Source organism: Electrophorus electricus, chromosome 5, assembly GCF_013358815.1.
Source record: "Electrophorus electricus isolate fEleEle1 chromosome 5, fEleEle1.pri, whole genome shotgun sequence".
In the NCBI taxonomy this organism is placed as follows: Eukaryota; Metazoa; Chordata; class Actinopteri; order Gymnotiformes; family Gymnotidae; genus Electrophorus; species Electrophorus electricus.
In genome coordinates this window covers 29,080,639-29,105,251 of record NC_049539.1, presented here as the reverse complement: position 1 = coordinate 29,105,251, position 24,613 = coordinate 29,080,639, and the positions used below count along the sequence as shown (strand labels likewise).

Below are 24,613 nucleotides of genomic sequence, written 5' to 3'. Positions count from 1 at the left end.
TGTGTGTTTTGCGCATGCTTGTCTGTTGTATTGTGTGTGTGTTTTGTTTGTGCTTGTCTGTTGGATGTGTGTTTTGCACATCTGCCTGTTGGATATGTGTGTTTTGCGCATGCTTGTCTGTTGTATTGTGTGTGTGTTTTGTTTGTGCTTGTCTGTTGGATGTTTGTGTGTTTTGCACATGCCTATCTGTTAGGGCAAGAGTTAGGGTTAGTGTTTGGCTTATTGTTAGGGTTAAGGTTAGAGTTAGAGTTAGGGTTAGTGTTAGAGTTAGGATTAGAGTTAAGGTTAGGGTTAAGGTTAGGGTTTAGGGTTAGAGTTAGGGTTAGTGTTAGGGTTAGGGTTAGGGTTAAGGTTAGAGTTAAGGTTAGGGTTAGTGTTAGGGTTAGGGTTAAGGTTAGAGTTAAGGTTAGGGTTAGGGTTAGAGAGTTCTCCTCACACACTCTGCAGCAAGTCATCGCTTTGCTCAGATGCCACCACTCAGATTCTATGGGAACGTTCTCTTTATAGAGCTCATCAACCTCATATTCAAAGTTTTTCTTCTCCTCTTGATCTTTATAGTGTTCCTCCAAAGCTGCTCTGGTCTGTTTAATCTAATTTCTTCTAAGCTCCAGCACTGATTAGATCTTTTAACCTGGTGATTCAAGCTGTCAGTTGTTTGCAGTTTTTCAGGACAATTTCAGTCATCTTTAAGCTCACAGTTTTACTCTTCTTCAGAAAAGCAAAGAAGACCTTCTTGCTTGAAGTGAGCCGATACCAAACATTTTTATATTCTTTCTTCATTGTCCTCTTCATATTCCTCATTAAAGGATTCACAGTGAGAGTTGTCAGATAAAACACACAAGCTCTCCCTTCTCAGTCTCAGCATATCTGGCTTTGGATTCCATGATTGCTTTAATGGAGTTTATAGGCTTATTGCAGGTATGGGTGATGAGCAAGATGATGTTCCTCTCCACGTCCTTACCAAACAAGGAGAGCACAGCATCAAAAACATACTGCTGTCTGTCCATGAGTCGACTGGTGCTTGACAGAACCACCAGACGCACTGCATCAATGTCCTGAACTCCAGACGTACAGAGCTCATGTAAAGCTGCAGCTATTCTTAAATCATTGTCAGTGCTTTCTGTGTTTCTGTATCCAGGAGTATCAATGACGATGAGAGAGAACGGACTCTGATCGATAAACACATCATACACAGTGACTGCATTTGTCTGAGATTTGGTTTGGTTTCCTTTTGTCTCCATGATCTCACACCAAATTCTTTCACTACAGTGAGCATTCAGCATGTAGTTCACTATGGCATTGATGAGAGTGGACTTCCCTGATCCTGGTTCTCCAACCAGTAATATGGTTTTATGAGGTTTGCTTGGGTCTTGCTGCCCAAATGTATCTCTTCTCAGTTTTTCAACAATTAAATTCCTGGTATTTGGGATACATCTTATGATGGGTCCTTTTATGGATTCTTTTGTAATTCCTTGTAGTTGTTTTCCCAGTGAAATCTCTTCCTGCCTACATAAAAACCACACATGCAAGTAAAATTAATTCCTGTGAGTTACTGAACATGCTGTTCTTGTTATGGTAATAATCATCATCTTTACTTTCTGCTAGAGATGCCAGTGATTTCTGATGTAAAAGGTAAACAATTACAAAGGTTTGTATCTTTGAAACAGTTAAAATAAATGATCCTAACATTGGTATTTAGTCATGGACATTTGCTGTCAGTTTCCTAGTATACCTCCTTTAAAAGAAACAGTTGCATTTAAATCCAAATTCAGTAGAGTTCACCCAGTGAGTGGATATCAAGCACAAGCAAAGCTCTTGACTTCAAAGGCTGAATAATGGATAACTTAGACTTGCCTGTTTTGGGCAAACTCCACCCTGCACACTAAGGTCTAAGCACTCAAGACAATTCTATAGATGATTTTTTAGATGATTCTGTAGACAGTTCTGGGGTCTGAGTAGTAATCTGCACAATTTTAGCATTATTTCCTTACTTCACGTGATGAATTCGTCAGCTCTGATTACAACCCTGTGTGCTGAAATGGATTTTGGGCCTTTTCATGGGCCGCCTCTCCTTGTGTGTGTAAATGAGCTCTGTTTAATACTGTATTCTACTTCCCAAAGTGAATGACCTCTGATTAATACTGTATTCTACTTCACAAAGTGAATGAGCTGTTTAATACTATATTATACTTCACAATGTGAATGAGCTGATTAATACTATATTATACTTCACAAAGTGAATGAGCTGATTAATACTATATTATACTTCACAAAGTGAATGAGCTGATTAATACTATATTATACTTCACAATGTGAATGAGCTGTTTAATACTATATTATACTTCACAAAGTGAATGAGCTGTTTAATACTATATTATACTTCACAAAGTGAATGAGCTGTTTAATACTATATTATACTTCACAAAGTGAATGAGCTGATTAATACTATATTATACTTCACAATGTGAATGAGCTGTTTAATACTATATTATACTTCACAATGTGAATGAGCTGTTTAATACTATATTATACTTCACAATGTGAATGAGCTGTTTAATACTATATTATACTTCACAAAGTGAATGAGCTGTTTAATACTATATTATACTTCACAAAGTGAATGAGCTGTTTAATACTATATTATACTTCACAAAGTGAATGAGCTGTTTAATACTATATTATACTTCACAATGTGAATGAGCTGTTTAATACTATATTATACTTCACAATGTGAATGAGCTGTTTAATACTATATTATACTTCACAATGTGAATGAGCTGTTTAATACTGTATTATACTTCACAAAGTGAATGAGCTGTTTAATACTATATTATACTTCACAAAGTGAATGAGCTGTTTAATACTATATTATACTTCACAAAGTGAATGAGCTGTTTAATACTATATTATACTTCACAAAGTGAATGAGCTGTTTAATACTATATTATACTTCACAAAGTGAATGAGCTGTTTAATACTATATTATACTTCACAATGTGAATGAGCTGTTTAATACTATATTATACTTCACAAAGTGAATGAGCTGTTTAATACTATATTATACTTCACAAAGTGAATGAGCTGTTTAATACTATATTATACTTCACAAAGTGAATGAGCTGTTTAATACTATATTATACTTCACAAAGTGAATGAGCTGTTTAATACTATATTATACTTCACAAAGTGAATGAGCTGTTTAATACTATATTATACTTCACAAATGTGAATGAGCTGTTTAATACTATATTATACTTCACAATGTGAATGAGCTGTTTAATACTATATTATACTTCACAAAGTGAATGAGCTGTTTAATACTATATTATACTTCACAAAGTGAATGAGCTGTTTAATACTATATTATACTTCACAATGTGAATGAGCTGTTTAATACTATATTATACTTCACAATGTGAATGAGCTGTTTAATACTATATTATACTTCACAAAGTGAATGAGCTGTTTAATACTATATTATACTTCACAAAGTGAATGAGCTGTTTAATACTATATTATACTTCACAAAGTGAATGAGCTGTTTAATACTATATTATACTTCACAAAGTGAATGAGCTGTTTAATACTATATTATACTTCACAAAGTGAATGAGCTGTTTAATACTATATTATACTTCACAAAGTGAATGAGCTGTTTAATACTATATTATACTTCACAAAGTGAATGAGCTGTTTAATACTATATTATACTTCACAAAGTGAATGAGCTGTTTAATACTATATTATACTTCACAATGTGAATGAGCTGTTTAATACTATATTATACTTCACAATGTGAATGAGCTGTTTAATACTATATTATACTTCACAAAGTGAATGAGCTGTTTAATACTGTATTATACTTCACAAAGTGAATGAGCTGTTTAATACTATATTATACTTCACAAAGTGAATGAGCTGTTTAATACTATATTATACTTCACAATGTGAATGAGCTGTTTAATACTATATTATACTTCACAAAGTGAATGAGCTGTTTAATACTATATTATACTTCACAAAGTGAATGAGCTGTTTAATACTATATTATACTTCACAAAGTGAATGAGCTGTTTAATACTATATTATACTTCACAAAGTGAATGAGCTGTTTAATACTATATTATACTTCACAATGTGAATGAGCTGTTTAATACTATATTATACTTCACAAAGTGAATGAGCTGTTTAATACTATATTATACTTCACAAAGTGAATGAGCTGTTTAATACTATATTATACTTCACAAAGTGAATGAGCTGTTTAATACTATATTATACTTCACAAAGTGAATGAGCTGTTTAATACTATATTATACTTCACAATGTGAATGAGCTGTTTAATACTATATTATACTTCACAAGTGAATGAGCTGTTTAATACTATATTATACTTCACAAAGTGAATGAGCTGTTTAATACTATATTATACTTCACAAAGTGAATGAGCTGTTTAATACTGTATTATACTTCACAAAGTGAATGAGCTGTTTAATACTATATTATACTTCACAAAGTGAATGAGCTGTTTAATACTATATTATACTTCACAAAGTGAATGAGCTGTTTAATACTATATTATACTTCACAAAGTGAATGAGCTGTTTAATACTATATTATACTTCACAAAGTGAATGAGCTGTTTAATACTATATTATACTTCACAAAGTGAATGAGCTCTGATTTATACAGTATTTTACATCTCATTTATTCTGCTTTGTACTTCCCAAAGTGAATGGCAGCAGTTTATTTTGCATTCTGTTGCACAAAGTGAATGGACGCCTATTTAAACTGCTTTGTTCTTTAATAAAGTGAATGAGCATGTTTGCGACTTGCTGGTAATTAGACACATGCTTACAAAAGATGCACTTGTTACTTTGATTGTTATTATTTATTTGATGAACAATAAATGTCGTCCACCTGTTCTGTATTATGTGTGATCGTCTTGTGTGTGTATGTCTCTTGTGTTGTAGTACATGTTGTTGGTGTTTGAAAGGTGTTTAGTGTGGTGTTAGATGTGTCATCACTGTATGTTCATTAAAACTTATGTTTTCTCGTGCCCCTTCTCCACATCCTATTTGCTCCTTGCAGCAGCCGTTTTGGAGTGGGCAGCGGCACCATCGGGGGCAGCTGGCGGGCGATGGTGCTGGGGTCAGTGCCCGGGGCCAGAAGCTTCTTGAGCCTGACGCACAGAAGCCTGTACAACCCTCCGGACGGTCTTGTACAGCCCACAGGCCGTCGACTTACGGCCCAGCCGACGGCACTCGGGCTACGCACACAGCAGCTTGAATGGCCACATGCGGTACGGCATCCACAGGAACAGTCCGCTGTGGAAGAAAGCGTCGGGCGAAGACGGAGGTTGCAGGTAAACCAGCCGGGGTCCGGGAGGAGACCACCACAGACGCAGATTCTTGGTCAGTGCCGGCCTCCCAGACTGCACTCTGGTGAAGAGCGTCCGGCTGACCCACTGGTCATCTTAAACGAACAAACAGATGCATCGTGAACATGGGCTTGGCGTTTTCCTCAACCTACCACAAAAGCACCAGAGGGGGGCTGGTGCTGCTCATCTCAGCAGTGGGCACTGGCTGCGTTTGCGAAGGCTGCTTTTCTGGTTCAGCCGTCGGCAGGGAGTGCTGGGGTGGGGCAGGGACCTCCGGAGCAGAGGAAGAGGAAGCTGGAACAACACACATTAATGAGCTTAGAAAAGGGCAAAAGATGTCACTTAACGTCACAACATGGGTGTACATCAGCCTTTGGGGACGACTGACACAGCCAAGAAGCTGAAAGTATCTAAAGCTACTGAAGCCTAAAAGCATCGAGTGCTACTGAAGCGCGATTCACTCCAACCCACCCCTCAACGACAACAGCAGAGTCAAGCAAATCTATGTCGTTATGTGCAGCTATGTTAATGAAATAAGCAGATGAAATGAAGATGAATTTTAGCCAGCAAACAGAACAGCACCACTAAACATGCATTTAGTGATTTAATGATTAAGTGCAGAATGAATTAATGACCGTGCAGGGTGAAATAAAGTTATAGCTGTGTTACAATGCATCACAACAAAACAGACCTTCTATTTTATACTTGTGTAGTTCACTCAGTCCATTCAGCAGGACAACTCATCTTCAGTGTCCGGTTCCATGGACACAGCCAGCAGCTCGGCATCGGAAGGCTCCTGTGCGTGCCTGCTGGCTGTGGAACTCCAATGGCTGGAGACACCTGCGTATGGAAACAAGGAGCAACTTCAGACACCAGAAAGGAGTCACATTCAAAGGCACTCAATGACTCGGTCATCCACCCACACCCGCCCGCATGCACGCACCTGGAAGATGGGCCGCTGGTGCCGGAGCAGGCACAGATGGGGAGGTGGTCGCCACGGTTGCGGAGCACGTCTGTGTCCGGCCGCTCTCCTTCCCGTCTCTGCCCTGGATGTACTTTTGCAGCGCCTCCATCTTGCTCCCAGGCCTCACCGTCTGCCGCCGGATCCGCTGGACGTGGCTGGATTAACAAAACCTCACACGTAACCGCAAAACGTTCCACGTTCCAACGCTGCTGTGTTTGTCATGCGTGAATTCAGCACCTGCCTCCTCTTCTCCCTGTGCTTACCCTCATACAGGTCCCTGTACGAGACACTCTGGTGTTCCCCGAAGCCGACGAGACGCTGTTTCTCCCGCCCAGGAGAGGAGGACCCGTCCCTGGTCCGGCGCTCCCCGATGGCTCTCATTACATCTGGAAAGAGGCTCGCGTCCTGGACCAGGGCATCCTTGTTGACCATAGCAGGCAACATCAAAGTCTCTTCACCCTCGTGCTCCCATTGAAGGGCCGCCAACACCATGACGGCGTATCCCATGTCGTGGGTCAGCAGCCATTTAAATGTTTGACCCCGGTACTGCCCGCACTGGACTGTGCTCTCGCTCAGCACCAGCCAGGCGTTCCTGGGGTCGTCCCCTGCTCTCCATCACATGGTCCTTGGCCTCCTCCCTCATCCTCTCGGTGCTCCAAGCCCAAGACGGAGCCGGCCGCCGCTTGTAGGCGTTGGACTGCTCCACGGCCTCGGGCGAAGGCTGGAGGGTGAGCTCGCCGGAGGTCTCTCGATTAAATGCAGGCTTGTAATCCATTCTGTCCAAAAGGAAACAAGAGAGGAAGAGACAAACATCGTGTGCACGCACGTCTGCGGAGACAAAAGACGACATGCGCACACATAAAACTTTGACAGGCTGCTTACTTGAATTGTTGGTCAATACCCAAACTGTAGAAAGACGAACACACACAGCAGTGCCACATACAGAACAGTACCGACACGGTCGTGGTTTGCTTAGTGAACACTTACAATGAACGCGGTAGACCGCTGCGCATCTGCAATACAGACAACAGACAACACAGACATACATCAATACGGTCAACCTCGAGTTGTAAAGCACCACTCCAGACGTGCATACAAGCTAGCTGGGCGCATTTAATCATCCATGTTAATGTCATCTAGTCAGACACTCTGTGTTTTACACAGAAATGACCGAGACGAGCGAGCGATTTAGCGAGCTAGCTCGGTCGCTCGGGTGTGGCTGCTAATTTCGCCCCTTAAATCTCACTTTTACATTCTTGACGTACGTAGACGGGGAATAAAAGCCAGATAAAGACCTACAGCAAACGAATCGAAGAGCTAAACTTCAAACAACAGGAGAAAGCGGCTGTGCTGATCTGCACTGTAATCCGCAGACAGTCAGCTGGTGCTCGGCAGCTTTTCCAGTCGCGCTAGTTCACTAGCTAGTTGGCTAACGTGCGACAGCTTTCTTTCAGTCGTCTAACAAAGCGGATGTGTTCAGATTCCGCTCATACTGAATAAAATGCACTAAAGCTCATAAAGACGGTGAAGCACCATGGCGTTGTTCAAGCATAACCCACTAATGTTAGTGTCCAAGAAAGCTACTGAAACACATCTGCTAGTGTTGGTTTGTAGCTAACGCTGGTTTACACTGCAGCTACAGTACAGCTCAGCATCGACCTGTTCCAGCCTCTCCAGCTTTATTCCTCTCCAGTGGCTTGGCTGTTTTGTTTTGTGATGATGGTGTTTGCCCTGGTTTTCTCTCTGAACTGTGAACTCTCTTCTTCTTTGTGTACTGAGGACGAGTGTCAGGTGCTGTGCTGATCTCCACTGTCATCCGACTCCAACACACCTGAACCGGCGTCTCCTCATTAGATGCGCACACCTGAATGAACTCCAACGTCCACGAACGCTCCACCTTTACTGCTGATGGGTTATATTCACAAAGAGCTGTTTGTCCAGAAAATATGAATGTGTCTGCTGACTATAAGCATGCACGATATATAAACATATTTATATGCATTACTCATTGTATTGTTAAGTTTAAAGGCTTGTACACTCGATGATAATCTGGAATGCCATCAATTCCAGTATAACAAATGTGAAGGGGACGCATCCGGTTTTAATTGGGCCAAAATGCCGAAGAAACTGAGGAAGTTGATGGAGGGCAAGAAATCAAAAAGAAAACATTTAAAATGAAAAAAGTGGCTGTAAAATAAGAAAGTACTACAAAGAAAGATGAAATGCGATCTGTCACCACAAAATGAAACTACACAACAGCGACTGCTGGGACTGCTATGAATGGTAGGCTGGTAGGTAGAATGGTAGGGGAAGGCAGACGAGAAGATCACTCAGACACAACTCTGTGTTTAGTGTTTAAAGTGTCTCTCTTCAGATGGATGACATCTGTGTACAGGTGGGAGCAGCAAACACACACAAGCTTATATGTCTTACTTTATACAAGTGTGAACTGAGTGGCCATTTGAACTGTAATCAAACAGATTTTTGTTCAGCACATCTAGACACTTTCTGCAGTGTAAAAACTTATTTAATGGTGCAACCTCAAAAATCCATGTGTAACAAGCAGGTTAATTGGTTTTATTCAAATCAAGTAAATTGTTTGATTATAAGAAGTAAAATAACCAGAACAGTTCACATGACCAAATTAACTTAATTAACAAATAAACTTTACAATTTTACTGAGTACATTCAATATCTTAGTAAGGAAGTTTTAAATACATTTATTAAATAATTTATTCAATTTAGCGCTATTATGTCCCTTCAGGTTTTCTCAAGTTTCTTGTCAGAATTGTCTAAGAAAGTGAGAGAGGCTTGTGTGGTGGTAATGGAAAAGCTCAGAAGAAGGAACGGAGGACGCAGACAGTTCATTGTCATAGATGAGATTTTAATCTTTTCTTTTGAAAAAGTGGATAAAACTGTTTGCTAATAAAAGAACGTCTAATGATGCAAAGAGAAAAGCTATTAATCAGTCCGGAGGTTTCCTCTTACCCTTGCTTAGCGTAGCCGTACCCTTTATAAGCAGTTTGATAGCATCACACAAAGATTCTGCTATTCCCTGAACAAAACTAATGTTTATTTTGTTCATCAGCTCATCATACAGAGGTCGCCAACACGTAGAACACCATACAATGTTATCAGCAACTTTAGATAACGTCTCATTACAATTTTCAAGTAATGTTTTGATGAAAAAAGATTTTCCGCTATTGCTAGGACCACAAACGATACATGAAAATGGTATTTGCATTCTAGCATCTAAACATTGAGTTACAGACATTTTACAATAATGCTAAAAAAATACAAATCCTATATGCAATCAGATTCTTAATACCCGTACGCAGAATCCTGAAATCGGGCAACAAAACAAGTTTGTCCTAAACAATCCTGAATCTTTTAATTCGAGATTTGTGTTTGAAGAGAAAGCCCTTTTTATCTCTCACAATTTGATTGTGGGTGGTCGTAAGTACTCTAGTCTGTTCACCATTTTTCACACATTCGTCAACCGGTTCTGTCAAGAGATTTCAGGTTTACGAGTTTAGCATTTGAATAGTTTTAAAGTGATACCCTTGGCTTTCATTGTTGTTTTACCTTTGGGAGTCCGATACCCATATGTTTTAGGTCCCGAGCTGACAAATTCTAGAATCTCATCACCACAGTCCAACTCATTTGTAAGACCCCCCCAGGTAATCACCCAAAGGTGGTATCCAATCACCTTGACGACTTTTGAAGATGATGCTATCCGTGTCTGTGTACAAGCAACGGTCTTGTAAACAATCTATCAAATTGTACAGCTCGTACATATTTTCCATGTGCATGCTCTAAAAGATGTGATTGTCACAATCACAAACTTAGATTCTATAAGATAATGATGATGAATTCATGGGTAGAGATATTTCATGGAATGATACATAATCAAATAGCAAAATATTCACACAACAAATTTGTCCAATAAAATATTCAATATAGCAGTTTATTTCATAGTTTGTGTTAAACAACATATTAATTCATACATTTTCCCTACAACTGTCACGGTCATTTAAACTGGAGTTGAAAGACAACATTGAGGACACTGAGGACTGTTTCTATGAATGTATATTACCAATAACAGTTGGGAGGGATACTAGTGGTTACTTCTCTGCCTTGGTTGTTGTGCTGAATTGCGTGTCTGTGTGTTTGTATGTGGAGGTGACGTAAAACGTATTGAAGTGGAGCTACTGTTTGCCAACTATGTTTTTAATTTTATCCATGTGATTTATGTGTTGTCTACAGACTTGTTATGCTGGGACTATTTGCAATTCTTCCTTTAGCTTTTTGTTCTAAGGGCAGGGCTTAAAAGGGAGGCTCTTCATTTTTCAGCAGATTTGTTAAATGAGCCGTTTCCATGGAAGCAGCCTTGACTCTCAACCACTGTCCAACCAGACCACTACATAAGCCAGATCTACTCTAATCTACAAACAAAAAGCTTCAATGGTCAGAGCTTTCATCTTCTTAACTGTTCTGAACCAAATCGACACCATTGTGTTAAACAGCAAATCCCCTGGTATCTCAGACGTCTCTGTCAAACTGCTTTCTGAACAGCAAGAAATAGTGCTAGAACATGAGCTCTCTGCCCTCCACCAATTTCACCAGAAACTGCAGGATCCACCAGAACTAACTAAATCATATGTAAAACAGCTAACTCAAAAGCCTGCAAAACAACTTTCCTTCAAATTTGAGTAGTGTGCAGAATATGCACATTCTAGAGTCTCTTTCTCTGGAACAGTTGGCATTGGCACTGAATATCAATTCAGCCTCTATTTTTAACGGAAACTTCTCTCAGACCTTACTTGTGTGGTTACATATTTTGTTTCAGTGCACAGTAACAACCACCTAACACTTTACTCTGTAACATTGAAATCATAATTATGCAAATGTATGCATAAAATTATTGAGTATATGTGTATAGTAGAGAGTGTGTATGCTGTATATGAGCTTTGCTCACCAAAGCTGGGAAATGCCTTACGTGTAGAGCTTGGTCCGGAATTTCTCACCATTGTCCTGAATATTACAAACACAGTCTTGAATAATATTTAAACCCTACAAATCCTTCTTATCAAGTAAAATGGTTCAATTTTATTTCATTCCAACCAGGAAAAAATATAAATATTATTCAAGGTAATAATTTAACCACAAAGCTCTTGTGGGTTGTTTTTGTATGTTTGTCCTTCAGAATTTACCTTTATAGCAGCATTTAACTGACACTTTTTGTCCAAAGTTACTTACAACTACGACTGAGTACAACTTGGGCAATTGAGGCTCAGGGGCCCAACAGTAGGAACTTAGCAGTGGTGGAGCTTGAATCAGCAACCTTCTGATTACAAATCAAGTACCTTCACCACTGAGCTACCACTTCGGTTCCAATGCTGTTCCAATCTGTTCCAAATGGTTCTAAAAGGCCCGCGTCCTCTCACTGGCCTGTTCCAGTAGGATTCGCGAGTTTTCATTGGCTCTCCCGTTGCTATCCCGTTGCTGGCTCATCACACTGTCAGACTTCTCACGGCGTGCGGTAAGTATCGACGGCTAAGGAAGTTTCCCTTCCGTTCGTTTTTCAGACGTTTTACGCTCTTTTTCTTTACCTGGCTTTTATTCCCCGTCTACCTACCTCGGGAATGTACTGTAAACGTGACATTTCATGGGCCCGATTAGCGGCTCGCTCGGCCGGTGGTTTATGTGGGAAATAGCGGGTGTCCGACCATCTGTCTGGCTAGATGGCATTAAAATGACTGATGAAATGTGAGCAGGTAGTTTGCGTGCTCGTCTGCAGTGCTACTTTAGAACTCCAGATCGACCGTGTGTGTTGCTGTATTGTATTGCGGACGTGCGGCGTAGTACCGCGTTCATTGTAAGTGTTCTCTGTATGTGACACTGATGTGTGAGAGAGAGAGAGAGAGAGAGAGAGAGAGAGAGAGAGAGAGAGAGAGAGAGAGAGAGAGAGAGAGAGATATGGAATAATGTGTGACCTGCTGGTTGATCTGTGATTGTGTTGGCGTTCTTTAGGCTGTCCTGCGACAAGGAGGTCGTTTGCCTGATGCGGAACAGTGTGACCTCGCTGTACAGGCACAGACAGCAGTGGCGTGGGCAAGATCAAGGCAGCAGCCTGTTCCACGAGTCGTCAGGCTGGACGTGTGGCACTTCATGAGAGAGTTCGCGGCAGGTGTCACCACGGACAGTCACCAGCTGTACGGCCTTTTCATGGGCCGCCTCTCCTTCTGCGTCTTCGAGTGGGACGCGGAGGATGTGGCCCGTCTGCAGGAGGCCAGGCAGTCGGAGCTCGGGGAGGAACCGCGGTGCAGAGGCCGTCTGACTGACGCCGGGTCTTCCGGCAGACCCACGGCTGGAGCTGGCTCGGCACTGTCGGCGCCGCACGCGCGGGGCGCAGGAGACCGAGCTGCAGGTCCAGGAGCTGCTGGAAGACTACATGGATGTGACGGACACCATGCGCGTCAGGCTTCTGGACCGCGAGAAGATGGAGGACATCTGGCAGACCCAGAGGTGCCACCTCCACTGCATTCAGGACCCTCCTGGTGTTCAGCTGTACAGGAGGGTGGAGCAGGTGACCAGTGGAGGGGTCGTCCTGCCCGCTGCTTTTGTATCCTCACAGCTGCTTCCTTGGACAAGGCAGCGGGCCTGCTCAGTGGCCCAGCGTCAGCAGCTTGGTGGAGGCCGTGTGCCTGGCGCTTTGTCGGCTTCACCCGGCCGGTCAAACCGTCGCCGGCGTTAGGGTGAACAGGTGGGCTGCCGTCATGAGGGACTACGGCGCCATCAGGGACGTAGTCCTTGGCAGCCCCGGCCTCGTGACCCGGACCCGTATTCAACTTTTTGAGTTGAATCAGCGGACACTGACCCAGTGGTGAGTTTAGGGGGTTTTATATTGACCTTATTGGCACTGTGGACTATACAGGCTGAGTACTAATAGGCTGTGTTGCTGTTTTTGTTACAGGTACAATGCCAGGAAGAAAAAGCAGGAACAGGATGTTCTGCACCTGAGCGTTGGCCAGTCCAGCACTCCCATGGTGGCCCTGGAACCCCTCCCTCCCGCGCTGAGTAAGCTCCCGGAGCGTCCGACTCATGAGCACCCTGCCTTTGACTTTAACATCCAGCAGGATGCGTCCGGGCAGGCTTCTCAGCGCATCCGAGGCCAACCTCCTCTTCCTCCCGGGGAGACCCCGATGAGCTCCGGTCCGGAAGGCCAAGCGGCTTCTGTCACCATCGCCACTCCTACTGCCCCTGCCGCACTGGCCGGGGAACACCATGGAGCAGTGGATGGAAGAGATGAAGAGAGGAGATGCTGGACAGGGTCAGTGATCTGCTGACCACCCCACTCACCCCATTGTTCATACTTGTACATAGTTTTATATGTATTCCTGCTTTAATTATTTATTCTGTGTGTATATTTATTCCTATTTTAATTATTTATTCTGTGTGTTCTTCATAATCATTTGTACTTTCAAAAGTGAAGCAGCACTGTTTAATACTGTTATACTTCACAAAGTGAAGCAGCACCGTTTAATACTGTTATGCTTCACAAAGTGAAGCGGCACCGTTTAATACTGTTATGCTTCACAAAGTGAAGCGGCACCGTTTAATACTGTTATGCTTCACAAAGTGAAGCGGCACCGTTTAATACTGTTATGCTTCACAAAGTGAAGCAGCAACGTTTAATACTGTTATGCTTCACAAAGTGAAGCGGCACCGTTTAATACTGTTATGCTTCACAAAGTGAAGCAGCACCGTTTAATACTGTTATGCTTCACAAAGTGAAGCGGCACCGTTTAATACTGTTATGCTTCACAAAGTGAAGCAGCACCGTTTAATACTGTTATGCTTCACAAAGTGAAGCGGCACCGTTTAATACTGTTATGCTTCACAAAGTGAAGCAGCACCGTTTAATACTGTTATGCTTCACAAAGTGAAGCGGCACCGTTTAATACTGTTATACTTCACAAAGTGAAGCAGCACCGTTTAATACTGTTATGCTTCACAAAGTGAAGCAGCACCGTTTAATACTGTTATGCTTCACAAAGTGAAGCAGCACTGTTTAATACTGTTATGCTTCACAAAGTGAAGCAGCACTGTTTAATACTGTTATGCTTCACAAAGTGAAGCAGCACCGTTTAATACTGTTATACCTCACAAAGTGAAGCAGCACCGTTTAATACTGTTATACCTCACAAAGTGAAGCAGCACCGTTTAATACTGTTATACTTCACAAAGTGAAGCAGCACCGTTTAATACTGTTATACTTCACAAAGTGAAGCAGCACCGTTTAATACTGTTATACTTCACAAAGTGAAGCAGCACTGACTTATTCTGCTTTGTACTTCACAGCGTGAATGAGCAATGACTTGCACTCTATTTTAAGTCTCAGTTATTCTGCTTTGTACTTCAAAAAATGAACGAGCATTGATTTCTTGTGCTTTGTACTTCACAAAGTGAATGAGCACAGATTTATTGTGCATTCTGTTGCACGAAGTGAATGGGCACCAAATTAAACTACTTTAAGAAAGTGAATAAATAACTTTGTGTCTCATTACCAAAATCTCACAAATGATGCACTTATTTTGATTGATATTATTTATTTCATGAACAATAAACAACTATTCAAACAGTTCAGTTTCCTGTGTAGGAAATAACATTCAATTAAGTCAGCTTTAATCTTATTTTTAAATGAACATGCAATTTTAACTATATATATTAGTGGGAGATATTTTTTTTAAAATGCGGAAAACCATTAGAAATGCGGAAGCCAATGAAACTGACATTCTGTGAAATGTCTGGATTTTTAATCTTAATCTTCAAATTTTTAATCTTAAGTGAATATAATTACACACAGATAGAAGATATTGAAAAGCCAGTCTAACAGCATGAAACAAAGCTACTTGACATGCATGCTCAGCTGCACATGGCTACTTAATATGCGAAACAACAGCTGACCCTCTATTGCCATAGTCCCGCCTCCTTGCCAGAGAGGTCACAGAGGTCACCAGGCCAGGAATTTGGGCAGATTCTGGGTTCTGGGTGAACCGTGCGTCCGGGAAGGCCGGGGATGGCGCGGATGGGCTCGTGCGCCTCCAGAAAGGCCAAGGGGAGGCCGAAGCGGCTCCGGAGGGGCCCCGGGGCCCTGGACTGGCCACAGAGAAGATTGGCCCCCAACCATTGCGCACACAGTTTACTGATATTCTATGCTAGTATCATGAGGGACGGACTTTTCAGAGTACCTGGAAGTAGGCTGCATGAGCACTGTACCAGTATCTGAAGGAGTGCGGGTCTGGTGAGGCGGTGTTACAGTCTGACACAGTAGAAGACATATAAATTAGTCATTGACTACAGCAAGAATCAGCTGGCTTAGGACCTCTCAAGACAAAGGTTCCTTTACACTCCACATCAAGCAGCTATGTAACTAATTGAGAGTGATTCAAGAATTATTTGCAATACCAACTTTATGAAGCAATGCTAAACATTACATTCACACTTAAACAGATTACATTTATAATGTTTGGCAGACACTCTTTACCAGAGTTTCATACATATATTACTTACCTAAGAAAATAAGATATGAAAAGAAATACATAAATGAAAAAATACACAACACCAAGTCTCTCCAGTTCATTGATCCCCTTAAATCAGCCTCCCAGTCGGACAGACGCAACTCCTGATCCTCGTCTTCCAAGTCATCTTAGAAAAAATGTATCCAATTATTCTAGTATGAATGTGATTAAGTTCTTTGCATCTGAAATAGTATCATTGAGTTTTAAATCCATACTTGGAGCAAAATTACACTTTTATCTAGTTGGTCCTTTAACATAAATCCACTGATCAAAATGTTTTTTTCTTTTAGTGTGTTGTTTTTACTTGCTAATATTTGTTAAGAAATAACATCTATTTTACAGGTATCATTTCCATAGACACCCCCAAATGATCAAACACTTCAAATGCCTCAATCATCATTAATCAAAGTATTCATTTTGAGTCTGTTGTTGCAATAAGTTTGTGTTCAAACTTATTAGCAGTAATGCTATGTTAACATTTACTTATTCAAAATATCAAAAATATCAAATCAGACTGTAATCAGCAGTTTCAAAGGGGAAAATTAGAGATAAACAGACCATAGATGTATTTAAAAGATTATATTTTGGTAACAATGCATCAGGTATCAAAATACAGTAATACATTTAAACAAAAGAAGTGCCATAAAATATGATTTCTTCTTGTATTTAAAAATAAACAGCATTACATTATATGTCTGAGATTAAAAAATAAATAAATAAAACACATGGCCGGTTTTTACCCATAAGGCACTGCAAGGAAAGAGGTTGGCTTTAGAGGCACAGAGCATAATATTCATGAGCAAAGTTTAAAACATCTTTGGCTCAGAGTAGTGCTGACAGAAGAACAAAAAATAAAATTTGTAATTTTTAAAGATAAACATTAAGCAACTCCTGGCAGAAAATTGCATTTTGTACTGATGACATTTTATCTCCCTGAACTTGAAGGCTACAGCCACCAGGCTTGGCAAAGAGACCCATCAACGGACCTCAAGCTCCAAACTGCATATTATACCAACAGCACTCGTCTGTGTTCTCCTTCTCCTTTTTTCCTCTCCTTTCATTAATCCCTCCATCCTCCCATTGGAACCATTTTATTTTGATACTGGCCCTTGAAACTTTAAAAAAAAATGTTGATAATTGGCAATGAAAATGTAAAGATGCTACAAGCAAAACTGCCTGTTTTTCCTTGACTTTTGTGTAAAGTATTTACATGTACATTAAATTACATCACAGGATCTCATAGTAATATTTACATAAACATCTTTATATTACATTTTTACATAAACATCTTTCCATTACATTTACAGTACTGGGCAGATGGTCTTATAGTGACTGATACACATTCATCAGTATGACATAATGTGTGCTCTCTGAAGATCAGACCATGATTCTGCAAATGTATGTTACTCTACCTGCTCTACTAGGTGAGTTCAGGAGTGCTAATGTGATAAAACTCTGATCAGGTATGATCGAATATACACTGATCTCTGACCCCTGAATGGTACACAGAAAGGCACTGTGGGCACATTAGTGTGTGTGTGTGTATATAAGAGAGTCAAATCATTTATCATCTCTCAGACTTCCTCATGGCTATTATTGGGAGATCACCTCTGCTCTTCATCTGAGTGGTTTAGTCCATTCATATTAACTGCTCTGTTGTCATGGTTACGGTCTCCATTCACTGTACTTCCATTCTGGAGCTCCTGAATTTTTTTCTTCTGCTGCACAATCAACAGCCATGCTGCCGCAAGCACCGCCCCCATCAGAGCCAGGAGCACCGCCAACACCATCACTGTGGAGCTCTGATCTGGACACGGCTGGACTTCTGCAACACACAATTGTCAGTAAATATAAACCACTATTTAAACAGTACAGAGTTATAATCATGTGTGTATGGTTTTAACATGTGCCATATACTGTTTAAACTGTGGTTCATATTTTGATAGTTTAGTGTTCACCCTGGTACATACACATATAATTATAACTCTGTATGTTTAAACTGTGGTTCATATCATGATAGCTCAGATTTCTTGAAGCGCCCATACAAATCAACTGCAAACGTGACATTCTAGTCAAAATGTAGAGATATCTTGAATTATCATTGTATAGTCGAAAATAATTTACATATCAGTAATGTAAATCTGTTCAGATCACTAAATGTTAAAACCGTATACAGAGTTATTATATGTGTATGTACCAGAGTGAACACTGAACTATCAAAATATGAACCACTATTTAAAACATACAGTTATAATTATATGTGTAAGTACCAGAGAGAACACTACGGCGAGATCGAGAAAGAGTGTGAGAGAGACGGTTCATCTGCATTTCCTGAAATATACATATTAACACACAGCACAATCATTACACCATCACTGACTACATTTAAATATTAACACACAGTACAGTCACTGACTAGATTTACATATTAACACACAGTATAATCACTATGCCATCACTGACTACAGTCGTGGCCAAAAGTTTTGAGACTGCATGGAGGTAATCATGGTTACCAGAAGAAAACTTCAAGCACCACCACCCTTTGAAAGCAACCAGTCTGCTCTTCTAATCAACATGTCAGTGTGATATGATCTGCATTGTCCTCGTTAACACTTTCTCCTGAGCTAACGAGAAGATCAGTGAAATGATGTTAGCAGGCCCCTTCGTGGCAGGGCTGAAATGCAGCAATTTTTGTGATTGTTAATTTTCATGGCAAGGAATGACTTTGCAATTAATTGCAATTCATCTGATCACTCTTCACAATCTAAAATGCAGATTGCTACCATAAAAACTGAAGCAGCAGACTATGAAAACCAAAATTTGTGCTAGTCTCAAAACGTTTGGCCACAACTGTACATTTACATATTAACACACAACTTAATTATGTAATTACATTTACACGCACACAACAGCAGGACTAAGGCCTCAGTTTGAGAGCCAGACCCGAACCAGGACTTTTACAAGAGCTGTTTTAAAGACCAGTCTGTTCATATTTACACATTTCTGTCCCATGAAATGTACAACACAGTCTGACTTTACAACAATAAACACCCCATTCATGATGCAAGAAAGCAGTCAGAATGAGCAACAACAGACATCCCCTTCATGACAAACTTTATTCATGCACATGTTTACTAATTTCATAAGCTGACAAGATGCCATTCTTTAACAGTTTGGAGTTATAATGCAATTATTGACAACTTATTTACATTTAAAAATATCACTACTCCTTTACTGGGTTCCATCTAAAAACAAGATTATGCTGATTTATGATGGTATATGGGATGTCTCGTCATTCCTCTAAGAATGCGGACACCTCAGTTTCCCTTTAGTCAGTCATGATTGGTTTGGTATCTGAAGCACATGCTTTATTGCGGACCTCAACTAAAGCCAAAACATCAAACTATGACAACTGGACTATACTGTTTACTTGAACACAGCATAGTTTGACGCATTCATAGTCAAACTAATACTGAACCATTGGTGTGCAGGTAAACATAGTTACTGACTATGCACAATCCCTCCCCAACATAGAGTAAATCGAGACAACATTAAGATGACAGTATTCACATTAAACACATACCTTCAACAGTAACTGTGTATGTGTGAATGACCTCTTCATTACTGGTGTCCCAGATCGTGTAAACTCCACTATCAGATGGTGCTGTTTCTCTCAGCTCAACAGCAGAGATGAGAGATGCTCTCTGGGTGTATTCATCTTTACACTGTAGTGAGCGTCCATCCACTGTACAGATCTGTCCACTAGAGGGAGGAGCTGCACCTGTGCTGTTATACATCACCTTCACTGACTCTGATATGGGCAAATCCAGCACCAGATTTTCATTGGACTTGATCCAAACTGAAGAACTCAATGCTGAAAACAAAAACCATCAGGAATTTCAAACGGGTTCAAATCTGATACACACTATTAAACCTAAATCATTAGGGGTTCATTAACAAAGACTGAGAGAACAAACCCTTACCCTCTATCTGTAGTCTCACATCACAGATGTCTACACCATCACACTCACAGGTGTACCAGGTCCTCTTAGTGTAATCAGCATCAGTGATGGTGAGGGAGAAATCTCCCTTCAGGTACTGATCATGGGACATGTGAAATCCCTCCTTTGATTGGCAGGATGTCTGGTCACACTGAGCCAGAATGTCACGTCGTTTATGGAACACAGTCCATGTGACCAGACCAGAACACGTCTGAGTGCAGGGGAGAGTAGCATCGTCATGAAGATTCACCTTTACTGAAGAGGTCAATACAGGCACTGAAAGATTAAAAAAGTGGAGTTTTAAAAGGCATTAAATAGCAAAAATATAGAATAAAAACAGAAACAACTGCATAAGGGCATAAATCAGACAGAGACCACACCCCTTTTAGACCAGATCAGTTATGGAGGACTTTGCTACCTTGAAGCCGGACTGCTTTACTACTCCTCTAATCCCAATGTCACACCCCCTCCCCCAACACTACTGCATACGTTTTGGAAATGGCCAAAAGTTCTACACATTCTGGCAAATCATCTTTGAGACCTTCTCTAGGATACTCAGCATTTAAATGGAAAGAATCCATTCCACCCACATAGTCACTTGGTCAGTGAAGTCATGTCCCATCCCCATACCATGGAGAAGATTAGATATGCTGTCAGAAAGTCTACCAGAATACTATTCAGCTACCTTTCCTAAGAACACGGAAACTGACAGCATGATAATATTGTTGGGTGAGCTCAAACCCACATCAGCTAGGTGATGACACTGACAGCCTACTGGGTGAGCAACCACGCTCTAGTTATGGTGAGCCCGTGAGCACAACAGTTACACCTTGGAACAGATAAAACAAGAGGAAAAAACTGAACCACAACACCAAGCATGGAAAAAGGGAGAACAAAGGACAGCACCGGAAGAATGGCATCCCCAATACACTGGGGAAAACCAAACTAAAACTTCCCAAACAAAACCAGAAACCTGGAGGAACATTAATGGCTAAGGGAAACATCAGGAGAGAGACAGACTCGAAAGGGAAAACTAGAGAAAGGAGGGGACGTGTAAAAACACATACACCCTCACAGAGCAGAAGAGAGGTGCAGCATAAGCGCTCACAGATCTCAATACCCAGAGTTACCAGCTAGGAGCTTGGCTCAAAACATTAGCAAGGACACAACACTGAGCGACTGGGTCACTGAGCTTTTACAGATCTAGCCCAGCTGTCAGGCATCAAGCCTGATTAGTAGTGTGGTTGACTCATGTTCTCCCTCTGGTGGCCGGGGGGCCTCCGCCTGGTGCCAGCCTTTACAAATATAACCTATTCTGTCCTTTGATTTTACGTGTATTGTCTGTTTGTCTTTTATAGATGTCTGACAATGCATTATGTTTGTATGTTAATATCTGGTATGGGAGAAGAATTAAGTTTTTTACACCTAATGTGAAAATTAACAGACACCCCCCACCCCTCCAAAAAAACAAAAACAAAACAAAAACAACACCCACAGAACTTAGAGCTTAATAGAGAGATACCAGAGAAATCGCAATAGATGAGCCCCAGGGATTTGGTCTCATAAAGGGAAGAAGCTTGAGAGAAAAGGGTTACTTGAGGAACACACTCAACCTCATATGTACCACTATCCCAACCAGCCTGGTACCTGCACTCATAAAGAGAATGACAAGACTGAACACCAGCCTGTGTGGGAGCATATTACTGAAGAGAGGCTCTGTTCCTCTCTCTAGTACCCAAAGGTAGCCTAGCAAGGTTGGCTATATTAGATATAAGGTAAATAATCGTCTCTATCGCTTGTTAAATATATCCAATACCAAATAAAATGGCTGCAACTTTCATGTATCAATAACAAAATAACATTTACCTCAGTTTATATTCTGCCAATTACTAAATGTTTTCTATGCTCAGGTACGTTCTGTTTTCTATGCTAAGCACAAATAACATACAGTTATAAAACTGGATTATAATACAACAGAATGGGACCAAGCTGAAACATTTAGAAAACAAAGAAGCCATTCTGTCAACTTACTGGTTATGACTGTCAGCACAGATAACAGCAGGACCCAGGGACACATGCTATAGGATGTCATGGCTGAGGAGAATCTAGTCAGTACTGTAGGGATCACTGGAAGAATCTGGAAAATTATAATAAGCCAGTTATTCAGTGCCCTAATCAACATTACCTTAAAAGAACAAGACTATCATAGTTTTTTAAAAATAATTAGTGCTTAATAATTATCATTGAGCAAATTTTGTCTTGAAATGTTGTTGTCATGTTTTATATGAATCTCCTAAGAAAACTTTAAACCAGTTTCTAAAGTCATGTAAAAATATATTACCCTCAACTGGATAATTCTCCCATTGTTCAATTGTCCCATCAAGTAATGATGCTATAACACACCAAAATTGTACCCCAATGAATTATTTTCAACAGTACATTGATTACTCTGTGTTTGAAGAAATGGCTGTGCGCACAAACCAACGTGAAGTCCTTGTGTCTGGAACAGCACTAAACACCACTCCTGAAGAGTTGAAAACATTCATTGGCAGTTCTGTCTACGTGGCCTGTCTAGGATATCTAAATATACAGATGTATTGGGCCTCAAACACCAGAGTTCAAGTAGTGGCAGAATCCATGACCAAAAATCTATTCTATAAACTAAGAAATTCCATTAAGATTGTCAATGACCTTGATATTTCAGATGAGGACAAAAGCAGAGACCTCTTGTGGAAAGTCAGGCCCCTTCTGAACAAAGTGAGGCAAGGATGTCTAAATCAGCTTAGAACAGGAAAATTGTCCATTGATGAGCAAATGATTCCATTTACTGGTCGCTGCCCAATTCGCCAGTATGTACCAGGCAAACCATACCCGACTGGATTGAAGCTGTTTGTCTTGGCCACACCAAGTGCTATGGTCTTAGATTTTGTGGTTTACCAAGGTAAGACCACCTTCAGAGTGACAGAGGGATTGGGCATTGGAGAACAAGCTGTCCTTCATTTGGCAGAGACTGTTTCCAGCGGAACCCACCTGTTTTTTGACAGGTTCTTTACAAATGTCCTGGACACCATGATGGAGAAATGCTTGGGAGGTACAGGAACTCTCATGAATAACAGAATTCCAAAGGAGTGCAACATTATAGGGGATCAGGCCATCAAAAGGAAAGGAAGAGGAGCATCTGAGGTGGTGGTCCAGTCAGATCCTGAACTTGCTGTCATCAAGTGGTTTGACAACAAACCAGTTAACCAGTTGCTAAGTTTCTATAGGATGGCCACTCACACTCGGGAAATGGACAGTGCATACAATTTTCCACTTTTTTGATTTGGCAATCACCAATGTATGGCTTCAGTATAAGACTGACTGACTGCTAAGTTCTGGGAAAGAAACCACTGAAGTTCCTTGAATTCAAATTGCTCCTTGGTGAGCAGATTATTACTCAGGTCCAAGTAGGAATCTCCAGTGAGAGTGAAGACGACACTCCCCCACATCAAAAGTGGAAACCTCACACAAATACAGCTTTGAGACACTATGAGGCCATCCATCTCCCAAAGATGGTTGCAACAGCAAAACGTATGTGATGTGTACAAAATGCACAATCTTCCTCTGTGTTTCAAAGACAGGGAATTGCTTTTTGAAATATCGTACTTCATAAACATAACTCCATAACATCAAAATACAAACACTAGACATACATTAGAAAAGAGTTACATATAGATTAGCTCAGCTGTTGATAGTTTTCATCATAAATATTATGACAACTTGGTATTTTATTTGGGATTGATTTACTGATTATAATTCAGTTTCATAGGTAGTGTTTTCAGATGTCCACTGTAGTGCACACATTATATTTTTAAAATAAAAACATTTTTAAAAATAAAAATGTTTTAAAAATGTTAAAAATAAAAAATGTTTTCAGTATGCTCATTACCATCCAAAAAATTGGGGAAGTAAAAAAAAATGAAATATGAGATTTTTTTCCCCCCTGGTAGTCAGGAGGATATGTAGAAGACAATTTATTTGGAAATTCAAACCTTCCTTTTTTTCTGTTAAATCCACTACATTTATAAAGATCACTTTCTTAGCTACTCATAAGTTTCCTAATGTGGGAAGGTGGATAAAATATAGAGCAATATTGTGCAAATTGCTAATCAGTTCACTATTGTATATTTTGAAATTACATGAAAAAACAAATCAAATTACCAGTTCACTCTGTGATATACTTGGAAAACACTGCAACATATTAAGATTATGACATTGTAGTGTTTTTACTGTAGGAATTTGGAGTAATGGGATAAATGGAGTAAAGTTAACTGTCTATTTAGTTGACTATATATCACTACTTGAAGCTCTATAATAGTCTGAACTAGTTGCATTAAACAGTGACTGCGTGTGGGACAGGTGTCGGTGTTCGTAACGGACCTGCTAAAGACAAACTAGAGCAAGAAAACGGGCTGACAGGCCTCACCAGACAACAGCTAACGAGCTAGCAAGCGTTAGCGTGGCAGCTAAATATGAGAGAGAGAGACGGTGTGTAGCGTTTGGTCATATAGAGAATACTTCACATTTGACGGCTCGACTTTATCGACAAATAATCTGTATAATATACAGTCAGACGTCTTTATCGAGTGATGACGGAGCGTTTCGACAGGGCGCCCGGCGCTGGCAGGACCCGGGGAGCGTCGAG

General features: G+C 40.5%; 1 protein-coding gene and 1 long non-coding RNA gene across 5 annotated transcripts; both read right to left on the bottom strand.

The window, feature by feature from the left end:
• Window positions 1-4,682: 4,682 nt before the first annotated feature.
• On the bottom strand, window positions 4,683-9,102 carry LOC113569338 (predicted GPI-anchored protein 58). Of its 4 annotated transcripts, none has more exons than XM_035526020.1 (5): window positions 7,227-9,102; window positions 6,324-7,120; window positions 6,125-6,220; window positions 5,533-5,674; window positions 4,683-5,327 (listed from the first exon to the last, which is right to left on the bottom strand). In XM_035526020.1, the coding sequence occupies exons 2-5, from the start codon at window positions 6,451-6,453 to the stop codon at window positions 5,270-5,272; spliced, it is 426 nt and encodes a 141-aa protein (XP_035381913.1). In that variant the 5' UTR covers window positions 6,454-7,120; window positions 7,227-9,102; the 3' UTR covers window positions 4,683-5,269. The 4 variants fall into 4 exon arrangements, 3 of the variants coding, with proteins under 3 accessions (XP_035381913.1, XP_035381914.1, XP_035381915.1); XM_035526021.1 differs by having other exon boundaries at window positions 6,324-7,357; window positions 7,644-9,102; XM_035526022.1 differs by having other exon boundaries at window positions 7,644-9,102.
• A 10,618-nt stretch (window positions 9,103-19,720) lies between these two features.
• LOC118241350 lies at window positions 19,721-20,019 on the bottom strand. The gene is made up of 2 exons (XR_004776005.1): window positions 19,912-20,019; window positions 19,721-19,802 (listed from the first exon to the last, which is right to left on the bottom strand). It is a non-coding gene; the product is annotated as an uncharacterized LOC118241350 (long non-coding RNA).
• Window positions 20,020-24,613: the final 4,594 nt, after the last annotated feature.

Excerpts from the sequence above, each read along its gene's own strand:
- LOC113569338 (XM_035526020.1), bottom strand. The coding sequence starts at position 6,453 with ATGGAGGCGCTGCAAAAGTACATCCAGGGCAGAGACGGGAAGGAGAGC. Across the intron at positions 6,221-6,323 it reads ACCAGCGGCCCATCTTCCAG|GTGTCTCCAGCCATTGGAGT; the intron begins GTGCGTGCATGC and ends TTCCATACGCAG. Across the intron at positions 5,675-6,124 it reads CATGGAACCGGACACTGAAG|CTTCCTCTTCCTCTGCTCCG; the intron begins ATGAGTTGTCCT and ends GTGTTGTTCCAG.